The sequence below is a fragment of the Grampus griseus genome (genome assembly GCF_964374135.1).
Source record: "Grampus griseus genome assembly, chromosome: 1".
Classification (NCBI taxonomy): domain Eukaryota; kingdom Metazoa; phylum Chordata; class Mammalia; order Artiodactyla; family Delphinidae; genus Grampus; species Grampus griseus.
Genome location: NC_139017.1, coordinates 55164784 through 55179304, shown reverse-complemented (window position 1 = coordinate 55179304; position 14521 = coordinate 55164784). Strand labels below are relative to the sequence as shown.

At 37.6% G+C, this 14521-nt stretch overlaps 1 protein-coding gene and 1 long non-coding RNA gene across 2 annotated transcripts in view; one reads left to right on the top strand and one right to left on the bottom strand.

The window, feature by feature from the left end:
• TNFSF18 (TNF superfamily member 18) overlaps window positions 1-11515 on the top strand; it is a gene marked incomplete at both ends in the record, with an annotated part of 82931 nt that extends 71416 nt beyond the window's left edge. Inside the window, 3 exons of the mRNA XM_082662615.1 lie at window positions 2883-3059; window positions 8889-8919; window positions 11169-11515. Of these exons, the coding sequence (XP_082518741.1) occupies window positions 2883-3059; window positions 8889-8919; window positions 11169-11515 (555 nt within the window). The remainder of the gene's footprint in view (window positions 1-2882; window positions 3060-8888; window positions 8920-11168) is intronic.
• LOC309827802 overlaps window positions 1066-14521 on the bottom strand; it is a 258154-nt gene continuing 244698 nt past the window's right edge. The window contains exons 3-4 of the long non-coding RNA XR_014297250.1: window positions 6385-6575; window positions 1066-1200 (exon numbers count right to left, since the gene is read on the bottom strand). This is a non-coding gene — a long non-coding RNA (uncharacterized lncRNA). The remainder of the gene's footprint in view (window positions 1201-6384; window positions 6576-14521) is intronic.

Here is a 14521-nt window from a genome sequence, read left to right as displayed (position 1 = left end):
CAATAGACTTGTTGCTTAAAGACTGTACTAGATTCAGTAAAACATAGACAAACAATGAAGAATTTGGGAAGGGCTCCCAAAAAATGGACATGCAAAAACAGCACAGAACAAGAGAATTTAGGGTATAGAAGAGGATCCCCAAGTGGTGGAAGAAAAACATAATTTTAATTCAAACGGTTTCCTAGACCACCCTGGTTAGAGTTGTTATTAGTTCCTTAGAGAAAATGATCTGGAGAGTTATATGTCTCCATATAACTTTTAGAATTTATTGTACATATAATATGTAAATATGTATATGTATGTAAATATATATGTGTACGTATATATCTATGTATAGAGCTTACACAATTCTCTTTACAGAGTAGGCGTTTATTAATCTTAACACAGACTGTTGTTGCCTTCATAAAATTCCAAGTTTAAAACCATATTTACGTATTATGTCTATTTCCTCTTACCTATCATCCATTTATGTATGTATCTTCAGGCCACCTGGGCCTTATTTGTTCCAACAACGAATACTCTGATATCTAGAGTAGGCAAAAATCAGCTGTGTAGTGCTCCTGAGTTCTGACACACTGAATATTTTTCACTGAATATGCCATGCCATACACTATCACAAGCATAAAGTCATGGTAAATAGTGTATAAGGGGAACGTGGCAGGGACTGCAGACCTGATTTTGGAGGAATCCAATGTCTATCTAATGCTCTCTCACAGTACAGTGGTTCAGTTATACATATATATACAAATATTTATGTTCTTCTTTTAACATTCTCTTCCATTATGGGTTATTACAAGATATTGAATATAGTTCCTTGTGCTTGGAATGTATTCTTCTGGAGATAAGCATGTCATCTTTTTAAAGATATGTTCAGAAGGTTAAACTAATTAAACAGGATATTCCAGAGCCTAATCTTAGTTAAGGGCAGAAGAAGGAACTGGACTTTATTTGGAACAGTTCCTTATTTAAATAAATATTTACTGAATTGAGCAAGCAGAGGCACTTGCATCTAAAATTTGGAGAGGAATTAGGAGAAGGAACAAATGAGAAACACAGAGGAAATAGTTTGACTTTTCAGTAATCAGTTTTAAATTCTGTGCTGGTGCGTATGCATTTCAGACATGATACAAGGGAAGAGTTGTAGGTAGAATGCATCACTCTTCTGGAGTCATTTTGCTGTTAACCTCTGCATCACAGCATCTAGGAAAGAGCCACAAAACATGGTTGTATTAAAAAATTATTCCCGTGTGACTCAGTGACTTTTCTTCAGAGATACTTTATTGATCAAGATAAAATAGAGCCATGTTAAATCTGACAACTCAGTGAGAAATATTGCTACAATTAGTGTGGTACTAAAAAAAAAAAAAAAAAAAAAGATGATTGGGTTAAAAGACAGTATCCCTGGGCTCAGGTCCCCACTCCACTGTTACCCAGCCATTAGTGGTGTGATACACCTCTCAACTTCTATTATCCTTAGCGTCCTCTCTCAGAAATGAGGATGTTCAATCTCTAGGCTTTTTCCCTAATTTAAAACATCTTTGATTCTCTCTTAGATGAGAAATTTTTTCTTCAAAATACTTTCATTTTACCTCCTTTTATTTAAATGAACTTCAGTTGAGTTATACCCTGTGGCAAATGTTAAAAAAATCATTCTTTTCTAGAATTTCATAATTGATTCAGTCTTAACATCTCTCAGAAGGGTGGAGAAGAGAGAAACACTTATGGAACACTTCTTATGAGCCAAACGTTCACATCTATTTCATTCTCGAAAAAGCCTTATGAAGTGGAAATTTTCTCCATTTACAAGGAAGGAAACAAAGGAGTCAAGTAACATGCTGCAGGCCACTGAGCAGATAAGGGCTGGGCAACACCAGGCCCCCCCTCTCAGGTCTGTCTGATTTAAAAGTCCGTGTTCTTTCTAGAACATGATTCTGGCACTGGGTAAAAAGAAAAGGTAGGCATTCCATTTAACAAATGGAAAGACTGAGGTACAGAGAACCAGGGAACTTCCTCAATTTTGTAGTAAATTGGTATTTTTGGTGCCAGGAAGAAAACTCAAGGTTTTTGGAATAGAATGTAAGCTCAGACTGGAGGACAGGGTGCAAGAATATGTCCTTTTGTATGATAACTTAATTTCTATTTGATGCCAGCATTGAATTTTCAGAGTTTTTAAATGGTGAGACATAAAAGAATTAAGCTTCTCGTATTGACATATTTTAAAAATTAAATTCTAGTAATACACTTGGTGTTTTCTAGAGACCATCTCAGAACGAACACACTTTTTTTTTTCACACACACTGTATTTTATTTTTACAAGAGATAAATAAACTGACACCAAGCACTGTAAATGGATGACCACAACAAAAGCAACAATGATTGCAATTACCAAACATGAAACACACTCAGAATGAACACATTTTATACACTAGAAATTGATGGAACTATTTTTTCCAAACCATGCATTCCAGTCTCCCTAGCTCCCTGATCTACTGCCTCACACATATATGATATTTGGAGTATGATAGGGCTTAATCTTGAACTTTATTTTTTCTTACAAACAGTGATTTTCTTATCTGGAATAATTTGTAATACTGCACAGTTCCATAGTTCCTCTTGCCTCAGGAAATAATTTTTTCTCCCCCCTCTTAACTTCTCTTGTTTTGTTTTGTATTTTGTCCTCTGTGTTTGTGTTGGCTTTTAGCCCTCTGTTCCTTTCAGTGCATTTGGCCTGGTGCCAAATGAGATTCAGCACTTAGCCTATGAGTATCATTTTCCAACACACAGAATCAGAAGGAAAACCCCGCCTCTTACACCCACTACTAATTACCATAATACTACAAAACTGACTGTGCTCATCACTTGTGAATGTTTGTTTTCCACAGCTCTCATTCCTGCAAAGAATGAGTTTGAGCCACCTGGAGATTATGCCTTTAGGCCATTCAAGTCCTCAAGGAGCACAGAGACCATCCTGGAAGAAATGGCTACTCTGCTCAACAATAGTTATTTTGCTATTACTTTGCTCCTTCAGTACACTAATCTTTACTTTTCTTCCACTCAAGGTAAGGAGACAACAGTACCTAAGGTTGCTATTTATTATACTCCTTTTTTCTTTTATAAGTCTAGTTATTATCATTGTCACTCAGTACTGTTAGAGCTAGTTGGAAGAAAGAGTCATGTGGGTACAGATAATGTAAATATAATTCCAATTTTGTCACGGCAGTATGGCTTTTGAGGCTTATCTAAGTGTTTAAGATGAAAGGTAGTAGAAAATACTAAATGTTAGCTGCAGAACTAAGTTAGATGGGATCAGTTAAATCAGTCAGTTGACAGATGCCTGTGGAGTGTTTTCTGGAACTCTGCTCTTGGTGGAATAAGAAGATGTAAAACACGGTGCTTGCCCTCAAGGAATGGGGTGCAAGCTACACTCTTACTGAGGAAAAAGACACAAAAAGATAATAAAAGACAATAAGGTAAGTTACAGATGGTTAGCATATCTTTGAGGAGGGAAATGGCACTGGACTAGGAGTAAGAAGATACAGATTCTATGTCTCTCAATAACTAGCTGTATGCATCTGAAAGGTATCTAATCTTTATGGTTCTCAGTTTCTTCATCTGAAAAATGGTGGTAGGCAAATGGATTTGTTCATTACAATGTCCCTTCTAGCTATAAAATACAGTGATTAATAACTTAGCTAAGGACAGTATAGAACATAAATGCTTTAGGAGGTCAAGAGGGGGTCAATGACTTTGGGCTAGGTTGATCAGGGAAGGCTTCATGGAGGAAAGAGGAAATACTTTATTTGGGAAGGCCCTGATGCTTATCAGGAATTTCCCACTGAGCTCCAGTCCAAGTTGTGGGTCTAGGGAAGGGAAGGGAGGTAGGTACATGAGGTTCTTAGTAGAAATGTGACTGTTGACTACATAGCATTGACCAAAAAGAAAATAAGAAATGCTTTATTTAATTTAGGATTTAGCCAATTCCTGGGTACATCTAAAGATTCTGAGCCTTGCAGAGAATAAGGTAGTACATGCCCATCTCAGAAGGGGCTGTGATATGAAATCAGTGACTGTAGAAACATTTTTCTAAGGGGGATTGGTCAGTTAAAATTTCAAAGATATGGTTTTACTACTTCAGATATTTGAAAGCACTTGAGAAGAGATACAGGAGGAAGCAGTACATTATAGTTGCTGATGTTAACTTAGGGCAAGTATAGCTTTGGGCAAGTTTTTACACAAGTAGCCCATTAATTTGTACACAAGTGAGTACAACAGAGGAATTTGTAATCACATCCGCACTGTCTCAGGAATGTATCAAGCAGAACTCTGAACTTTCTGGAACAGTTAAGCTTTGAGCAGAAAAAAAACTTGTCAGGAATTCTGAGTGTTTAGATTTCTGAAGAAGGGGAAGGGTGAGAATAGCAACAGCTTAAATCTGGAAGTGCCTTTTCTTTCTCCAAACATCACATCCTATTAGCCAGATGACTGTGAAGCACACAGGATATGTTCTAGGTGTCATCATTTCCTGTGTGTGACTGGGGAACCAGTGCCTGGGAGAGAAGGAAAGTGCCTTTCTCAAAGGCACACAACTGTTCTTGCAAAGGGAAGGAGGAGGGCTCATACTAGGATACTTCTTGCCAGAACTGAATTTGATCAATCCCCTGTGTTTGAACTCTGATTCCAGATTCTCTCTCCTAGACAATATTGCAGCTTCTCCATGAAAGGTTCTGCCTCTAAAGGAATAGCCCAGAGTTTGTACCAAATTTGGGGACGTTTGAAAGGTTTTCAGGATATTATCCTGACAGGATGCCAGGGAGGCTTGACTGACAGTGGAATGATATTAGCTCCTGTATTCCACTTTTCACTTGCCTGCACTTATTTTTCCCTATTGGCCACAGATTAGTATTTTTGGAAAAGAGGACTGAATGGCTGGTGGGTCATTATGAGGTGGCCACTTCCACCTCCTCATAATGCTCCACGACCTTGGAATTTACATTATTTTAGTCTCCACTCTGGTTTTTATATACAAAATCCCACTTTCCAGCCTCTCTAGGCACTAATCCAAAAAGTGTTAGACAGGAAGGTTGGCTCCTTCGAAATCAATCAACAGAAATTTCCTTGGGAGAATTCTTTTTTTCTTTTTTCCCCCTCTTCATTCAGAAGACGTTTCACTGAAAGAATCGGTTATGAGCCCAAGGAGTTGGTCCATCCCTAGATAAAAATAACCTCACAGAAATTGTCTCTAAGAAACCAAATGTCAGGAGAGTCCCCTGCTTCAATGAAGTGAAGGCTACTTTCCAAAGGGAAAGTTGTGCTTGTACTTAAAAGCAGAGTAGATTCTATTTCCAAATGATGATCTGATTAGAGTTGGTTTGGAGAAATAATTATTATTTATTACCCCAAGTATGTAAATCTGGGCTTAAATCACAATGGGGTTACAAGAGCAACTGCTCCTTCTAAGCAAAAATAAATTAACTAAACTAAACAGAAAGTCCCATATGCTTCTTTATAAGTGGATACCCACTCCTTTCAAACGTCACCAAAATTAGAAATACAAACTGCTCCACAGAGCGGCAGGAGTGAGACTTTTGAGTCAGGCTCTGTTTGGATCTTAGCCTGGCCTCTCATCAGCTGCATGACCTTGGGCTAGTTACATAATCCTTCTCCTCATTTCCTCATCTGAAAATGTGTGTGTTGGTTATTTCACAGAGTTGTGGTAAGAATGAATGAGATAGTACAGTGCCTGACCCATGGTAGGCTCTCAGTGGATGGTAGCGATTCATATTTACACCATTATTATTAATGACTTTACAATGAAGATAAAGTTAAAAAAGACTTTTAACAAAATGGGTATTCCTTGCTTATCTATTCCACTTCCTCAACCCAGGACTATGCCTCACTACCAAACAGAGGATTTTTGTGATTAGACAGATTTTCATTTGTGGCAATAATGACAGAATAGCACAGTGGTGGTTTCTGTAGTTCTGAATAGACATGAAAGCAGCCTACAGGATTTCTGCAGTATCCAGGATTTCTGCCTCTGGTAATTAATTTGTCTGTGGCATTAGGCTTCTCCTCACACTCTTTATACATGAGAGTAGACAACATAGATGTTACCTGTGGCACAGATTTTGGAACTCTTTTATATTTAGATTGTTATCTAATCCCTTCATGTGTTTAATCATGTCTTTCTAGAAAGATGATAAACTTTTTAAGAGGCGAGGACCACAGATGACATTAGTTTCTCTTGCTTACAGTGCTAGTATAATGTTGGGAATGCAGGTGCTTAAAGTTTTAATTCTTCATTATAATCAGCATCATTATCAAAACACTAATAATAAGCAGGACAAGACAGAATATCTGGGCAAAATCCTTTATAAGAATTACCTCATTTAGGGCTTCCCTGGTGGCGCAGTCGTTGAGAGTCCGCCTGCCCGATGCAGGGGACACGGGTTCATGCCCCGGTCCGGGAAGATCCCACATGACGCTGAGCGGCTGGGCCCGTGAGCCATGGCCGCTGAGCCTGCGCATCCAGAACCTGTGCTCCGCAACAGGAGAGGCCGCAACAGTTGAGAGGGCTGCGTACCACAAAAAAAAAAAAAGAATTACCTCATTTAAACCCATAAACAACCTCAATAGGCTAGGTGCTGCTATTTCCCCCATTTTATAAGTGAGAGAATTGAAGTTGAGTCCCTATCACATGCCTATTATGGGTTAAACTAAATTGAATTTTAACATCTCTTCTAAGAAATCCCAAAGTAAGGATGAAATAATTGCAAGAGCAAAGGAAATTGTAGGAATCCAGTGATTTATCTCCTAGAACAGTGACTTCCCAACCTTTTCTATTGCACCTCTCTATCAACAAAATGTTCTTGAGTACAATCCCAATATATATGCTAATTTATTGTAAGTTTTATTTATACAAGTTCTAATACTCTGTATATTAAAAGATACACAATAGAAATTTATAAGGATGAACCAAATAATATGCTTAATGTTGTTTATCCACAGTGCAAAACTATTTTGCTTTTACCAAAATGTTATATTTATATAATATGCAAATATATAATATAAAGATTTCTAAAATAATTGAAATATTTTAGTAAAGTAATTTGATAAATGTGTTTATTTTCTTAATCTTAGTTTAACACTTTTTAATATAATAATTTGAAAGTTATAGTCTAGGTTAATTTACCTTATGGTTGCCTTTTTGACCGTCGTAACTGAAAAATTACCTCATGAAGAAATATAGATCAAAATGGAAGAATGCATTTTTGAGTGTGCTTACCGTGTTATGACACTAAATTTTAAATTCATTGTTCAATAGTGCAAAGTTCTTTTTTTTTAATTAAAATAATATTGTCCCAAGTTGGGGGCAGGGTGGTGGGATGAACTGGGAGATTAGGATTGACATATATGCACTAATATGTATAAAATAGATAACTAATAAGAACCTGCTATATAAAAAATATAAAATTAAAAAATATACTGTCCCATCACTCCATTCATGATTTTTCTTCCTTCCTTAGACAACTTAAATTCCACGGTCTATAATTAAAATCCTTACCAAGGTGGCCTTTCCTTCGTAGGCTCCTTTGCGGGTTCTTTCTTATTTCCTGACCTCTAAACATTGCAGTGCCCCAGTACTCCTGTCTGTCTTTACCCACTGACTTGATGCTCTTATACAGTCTCATATCTTTAAGCACCACACAGAAGCTGAAGACTCTTATTATCAGAACTCCTTAAATTCTATCCTTACAGATATAACTACCTTCTTGACACTCCTACCTGTATATCTAATAAGCATCACAAACTTGACATGTTTAAAAATGAACTCATGACTCTTTTCCCCCCAATTTACTCCTCTTAAATCTTGCTCATTTCAGTGATTAACAGTTTTATCTTTCTAATTACTCGTGCCCCAAATCTTGGTGTCATCTTTGTCTCTTCTCATTTTCTTATCCATATCCATGTCAGGAACTCCTGTTGGCTCAATTTCCAATCACACATCACCATCGCCACGGCTAGCACCTTGGTCAGAGGCACCATGCTTTCTTGCATAGATGATTACACTGATCTCTTAGCTTGTCTCACTGCTTTTGCTCTTGTCACCCTTTAATTTATTCCTAGCATAGCAGCCAGAGAAATCCTATAAAAGGATTTCATAACATGATAATCATGTTTAAGCCTGAAAAGTCTCTTAAGCACTTTGCCACAAGGAAACAAATGAACTTTACATGGTACAAAATGTGTGGGTATACCTTACCTTACTACTAAGTATCTTAAAGACTTTAGTGTTTAAATATCTGTATTTATAAAATCAACCACACTGGTGGATTCCTGTAGCATGTAAACTGTGGTATGTTGCAATAGTTTGAAACTGAGATCTCCTCAGGGTATTTCAGTCACTGTATATGATGCATGATTGTCTGAATATTAAATAGTGGAGACATTATCAATCTGAAATGTAAATATTTCTATAGCTTAACTTGTTATTTAAAATAGAAATTCTATTATTTTCTCACATGCCAGTGGACCATCTTGTGAAGTCACTGGGATGCAGAGACTATTATTTATAGAAAATTTCTATAGCCCAAGAGGAGGAGAGTCCAAGATCAAATAGTTGCACTGTGGGTAGAGATTAGGTGGATAAAAGGAGTTCTTAACTTTTTCCTAGAAGACCCAAAAGGTAGCCGGGTAATGAAAGGTAAAGGAAGGCGCCAGCCATCTGTAAAGGAAAGCTGAGAGATCCAAAACAAGGGGGAGGGAGGGATTTCTTTATGTGGCTAGGGAAAAGAAGTCGGCTTCAGGAATCAGAGGCTCTAAATAAATCAATCAAGAAAGTTGTGACACTGTCATCATCCTGACCAATTCTTCTTCTTCCCCTACAGACTGCCAGTGGGCCCTGTATAGCGAAGTTTGGTGAGTAACATGTCTCATATACCTCCTTTTTTACTTTCCTTAGCATTTGATGCAAAAGGCAAGCTCCAGAGTTAAGAAAGCATGCATTCTATTTTAGTCATCCCTCAGCTCCTATTTATAACTGCTTATCTTGTGCCAAGCAGTTGTCTAGGAGCTGAGGCTTCAGAGGTAAACCAGATGGACAAGCCCATGCCCTGATGAAGACTACATTCAAGGTCACATCTCTGGGCAGGAATGCATAGCACTCCCATAGGCCTGGGAATCTGAGATCCAGGAATCTACTTTTAATTCTGTGTTTTAATAAGCACAAGTTTCAGATTTCTACAACCTTTCCCTGTGACAGACTCAAAGTCATTCTCATATTTCACATACTGCTAGCGTCCAGTAGAGTGAGTATAGGGTGCGATTTTTGTTTCTAAGTATATAGATGAGAAATGAGAGTTAGGGGAATGGTCACTTCTCTGCTCGTTTCTCTTCTCCTCTTAGCTCCTGAGTCACTTTCCTTTATAGTGACCTGGTACTTGCTTAGAAGACACGCTAAAGTTTACAGTCGTCCTGAGCCTTAGGGCATTTTTTAGAATACATACAAAATTGAAATGAATATATTTTGGGTTGTTTACTGGTTTAAGGTCAAACAAACACCCATTTTCAGCTGACAGAAGAATATTTCTAGAGTTAACTTCAACTCCTGTTTTCCTATACAGTGCAAACAGCCAGGCTTCCTTGCTTTGTGGAAATTAGGGAGTCTCTTTTTACTTATCTCTGCCTTTGTGATTTGTTTTTGTTTTTCTAGTGAATGGAGTGAAACTCCTCATGATATGTTGAAATTTTCTTTTGATGTGGTAAAAGTTGAGAACCTCAAGTGATGCTCAGATGGTCTTTAAGTGTCCCCCATCACAGAATTAAATATGAGAACCAGTGACACTCCTTCCTGGTGACTTGCCTATGGTCAATTACATGGTCAAGCAGGAAGAAATTTACTGGGCTCTGGGCTCATTGGAGATACAGGGAGACTTTGCTTCTTCCTTTAATGATCTTTCCTTCATTCTCCTTCAGAATCTACCCTCAGAGCCTTATATCTGACATTTATATACAAATAAGAATTTGTCAATATGTTATCTCTTCCAGGGTACTTTTTTTTTTTTATCAAGGTTTCTAATTATGTGACAAAGGCTTTGCCTCCATAACAAAAATTATGGAGAATTAGAGAACAGGCCAGACTAAGTGTTTTGGGAGGTAAAAGCACATCCTGGGATTCTGAAATCACACCTCTGTGTAAAACAATTAACATTAGGAAAATATGTAAATTCCACATATTCCTATGAAAATAAACAAGTCTTGACCCTTTCCTCATCCCCTTTGACAGCAATAAACCAGGGATACTTATATTTAAACAGTCAAATAATTTCCATTTATAAACTCATTAATTTACCAGTAGCTATTTTGGGAGGGTTTGGATAAAGATATCCCAAGTGTATCTTGAATGATATATACCCATAAAGTGCCATAATTTAGACACAGTGCACCTAATTCAGGAACACGGTTGTATCATTCAATCAAGATATATTTATTGAGCACATACTGGGTACTACCAGGAATTCTTTTTGGTGCTGAAGATATAGCAATGGACAAAATAGAGAAGTACTTGTTCTCAAAGACATTATATTCAAGTGGGTATAAGATAGACAATAAGCAAATGAACAATGTATAATAGGCTAGATGGTGACACCTTCTATGAAGAAAACTAAAACAAGGTAAAGGGAGAGAGTGACAGGAGAGCGCTATATTTTATACAGATTGATGAGAAAAATCTCATTGATAAAGTGATACATAGTAAATAGTATTTACACAGAAAAAGGCAAATATGCATCCTGCACTGCCAACTTTGGTCATCACCATCCTGGCGGGTGATTCCTCTCTTCCTTCCTCCTTTCTTCCCTTTCACAAATATCGATCGATAAGAGATGAAGTGCCACCCTAAAACTTAACCCGTGTCCCTATTCTAAATGTATTTCCTTAGAACTCCCCAAGCAAGAGATGCACTTAGGAGTTTCTCTAAAACAAGGAGTAGGTAGATACTTAAAATACTAAAATTGTGGTTGGAGAGAACTAGTATAGACCGGGTAAAGAAACATCCTGTAAGTAGGAAAGAACTATAATCAGGAAGAAGATGAAATAATTAATTAAATAACTATGCTTTCCTTTTTTTTTGCTTTCTCTCCCCCACCTTTCTTGTAAATGTCTTATAGGACCATTACCTTCAAAATGGCAAATGCCCTCTCCTGAGCCTTCTTGTGTGACTAAGACAGCTGATTGGAGGCTGAAAATACTTCAGAATGGTTTGTTTTTAATTTACGGCCAAGTGGCTCCCAATACAGCCTACAAGGGGCGAGCTCCTTTTGAGGCACTGCTACGTAAGAATGAAGACCCCATACAAGCTCTAACGAACAACTCTACAATCCAGAACGTAGGAGGGGCTTATGAATTCCATGCTGGAGATGTAATAGACTTGATATTCAACGCTGAACATCAGGTTCTAAAAAATAACACATACTGGGGGATCTATTTGCTAGCAAATCCCCAGTTCATCTCCTAGAGACTCGATTTGGTCTCCTCTGTCCTCTTCAGCACATGCAGAGATGCCAGTGGGTAGGATGGAGGAGGAAGAGTCTCAATGCCTACAGTTCATCTGGGCATACAGATCAACACAAACAAACAGAACTCCTCTGCATGTGGATTTTCATTTCTCATGCCTGTCTGAATAAGACTCAGAGGGAGGACCAAAGACATTTGGTACCCTTGACGTTAGGTCAGCAAAGGCACTTTACTAGTTCATGATAAAATGAATACGGGTGGCTAGAGGACAGAATCTTCTCAAAGTGTCTTTGTCTAATCCTTGACTCCCTGGGTGGAAAAAAATGAACTCTTATTCCCATGGGAGCCTTACCTGGTATGAAAAAAGATCTAGGGCAGTAGCCTGGCCTTGTTCTCATACTCTTGGGCCGTGGATTTCTTGACTTCATTCTTCCCATATTCCCATCTTCTGAGACCCTCCTAATAAAAAGTAGTCAGACTTGGAGGGTGGCCACAGATAGGCCAGCAATACACCACTTTAGATTTGATGGCATTAGAGGATAGAGAACACTCTTGAGAACTGTTGGGACAGAGGCAAAGGTGGCATTGGAATGGAACGCACTTTATTCGGGAACTTTCCTTGATTTTATCATACTCAGGACGCAGGGTGCTTTATAAAACTAGCTGGTCAAAAGGGTCATTCTGAACCTTCACATAGGGCTTCAAGAGAACTTGTGTATGTGTCTAAACATTGTCAGTAGTAAAGAAAGAGTAATCATTACTAATCATAAGATTTACCCCAGAAATTGATATTACCATTACTGTATTTTGTCATGTAATGATTTCATATTTTTAGCTAGCTCTGCACAGTTTGCAAAGTGCTTTCATATATCACATGACAATTCTATGAAGTTAATGGAGCAGGTATTTTTGGCACAGTTTTAACAATGAGAATTTGGAGGCAGATGGAACATAGGTAACTTGTTTCAACCCACAGAACTAGTGATTAACAAGGGGCCCTGGGCTTCCCACTGTATCACACTGTTCTAGCTCTAGAAGTCTATAAAGTTTAGGAGATTTGATTTTTCAGGCGGTCTATTCCCTTTTAGCCCAAGCATAGTTAGAGAGAAGCTACACCAATTCTTTCCTTTCTCAGCAAACTTTTCCTTTCCTTGCCTGGAGCAGGGAGCACAGCGTGTTCAGGACTGATTTCAACCAAATCCCCTTCCTCACTTTGAAGAGCCTGTCTTGGTCAAATGTGTTAACTTCCAAAAAGAATGAATAGCACTCAATTCAATGACAGTCTGCTAAAGTTTTGGACTCTGCAAAATTAACTAGCTGCTTATGGGTTCTTGTTGAAAGGTATGTAATGTGATTACGTGATAACCCAAGTTAAAATATTTATGGATATTTGTAAAAGGCTACACTGTTAATTAATAGTATCACCGTATAAAGCTAATTTAAAAATATTTGTATTGTGAGCAAGAAAAACTGCCTGGGAGCAGACTAAGCCTGAGGCCACGGTGCTTCTTAGTAATTTTTTTTTAAAAGATGTCTGCTGAGTAGCTTAGGGCCAAAGGCTTGGATGCCTGATTCCTCTGGCATATGTATATTTTCTCAGGAGATTAAAGTTATATGACTTATATTTATGGAAACTTGGTGATATTGATTGTTGTTGAGTTATAAGCAGTAGTGTGCTGGAGTGGACCAGTACTAGTTCATAAGAAGTGATTGTTAAATTTTCACAAATTGTACAATCTGGTTGTTAAATACAGTCATCCTTGAAATTGGCCATGGTGGGACTATTTATACCATGGGAACTGGCAAATGCTACAAATCAGGGCTTTTCTTTTTGGAAAACCCATTCACCAGTACACCACTGCTTGTAAAACTCTCCTTCTTAATAACTCCTCTTGGCTTCTGCGTCATTCCTGGGACAATCAGGGCAGACAAGGGAGAAAGTGAAATTGTCATACTCCTAGCAAAAGCCCCACACATCAGTGATTTCTCAGGGTAAGCAGAGGTCTCTGCAGTTGCAACCAGAAAGACAGCTACCGACAGATGACCTTTAAATTTCCCTAGTGTTGTAATTTCAGGTTTCGCTTTCAATGTATACTGTTTCCTTGTTTCTTCAAATAGTTGTTTACATTTTAAACCTATAATAAAGTATATGTTGGTAAGTCATCTGTAGCTGATTTATCTGTGGGTTATCAGACTAGAGTTTTTGATCCAGAGAATATGAGGGTGCATCAAAGAAATTCTGGCCCATATGAAACACTGCTTTTTAAGTTCATTTTTAGAAGTTTTTAAATTGAGGTATAGTTGATTTACAATGTTATATTAGTTTTAGGTATGCAACATAGTGATTCAAAATTTTTATATATTATACTCCATTTAAAGTTATTATAAAATATTGGTTATATTCCCTGTGCTGTACAATATATCCTTGTAGCTTATTTTATACATAGTAGTTTGTACCTTGTAGCTTATTTATTTTATACATAGTAGTTTGTACCTCTTAATCCCCTACCCCTATCTTGCTCCTCCCCCTTCCCTCTCCCCACTGGTAACCAATAGTTTGTTCTCTGTATCTGTGAGTCTGTTTCTGTTTTGTTATATGTTTGCTTTATTTTTTAGATTTTACATGTGAGTGACAACATACAGTATTTGGCTTTCTCTGACATTTCACTAAGCATAATGGTCTATCTACATTGTTTCAAATGGCATTATTTCATCCTTTTTTATGTCAGTAATATTCCATTGTATATCTAAATTACATCTTTATCCACTTATCTGTTGATGGACACTTGAGTCGCTTCCATATCCTGGCTATTGTAAATAATGCTATGAACACTGGGGTGCATGTATGTTTTCAATTAGTGTTTTTGTTTCTTTGGATATATACCCAGGAGAGGGATTGCTGGGTCGTATGGTAGTTCTATTTTTAGTTTTTTTGAGGAACCTCCATACTGTTCTCCATAGTGGCTGCACCAATTTACATTCCCACCAACAGTGTAGGAGGGTTCAC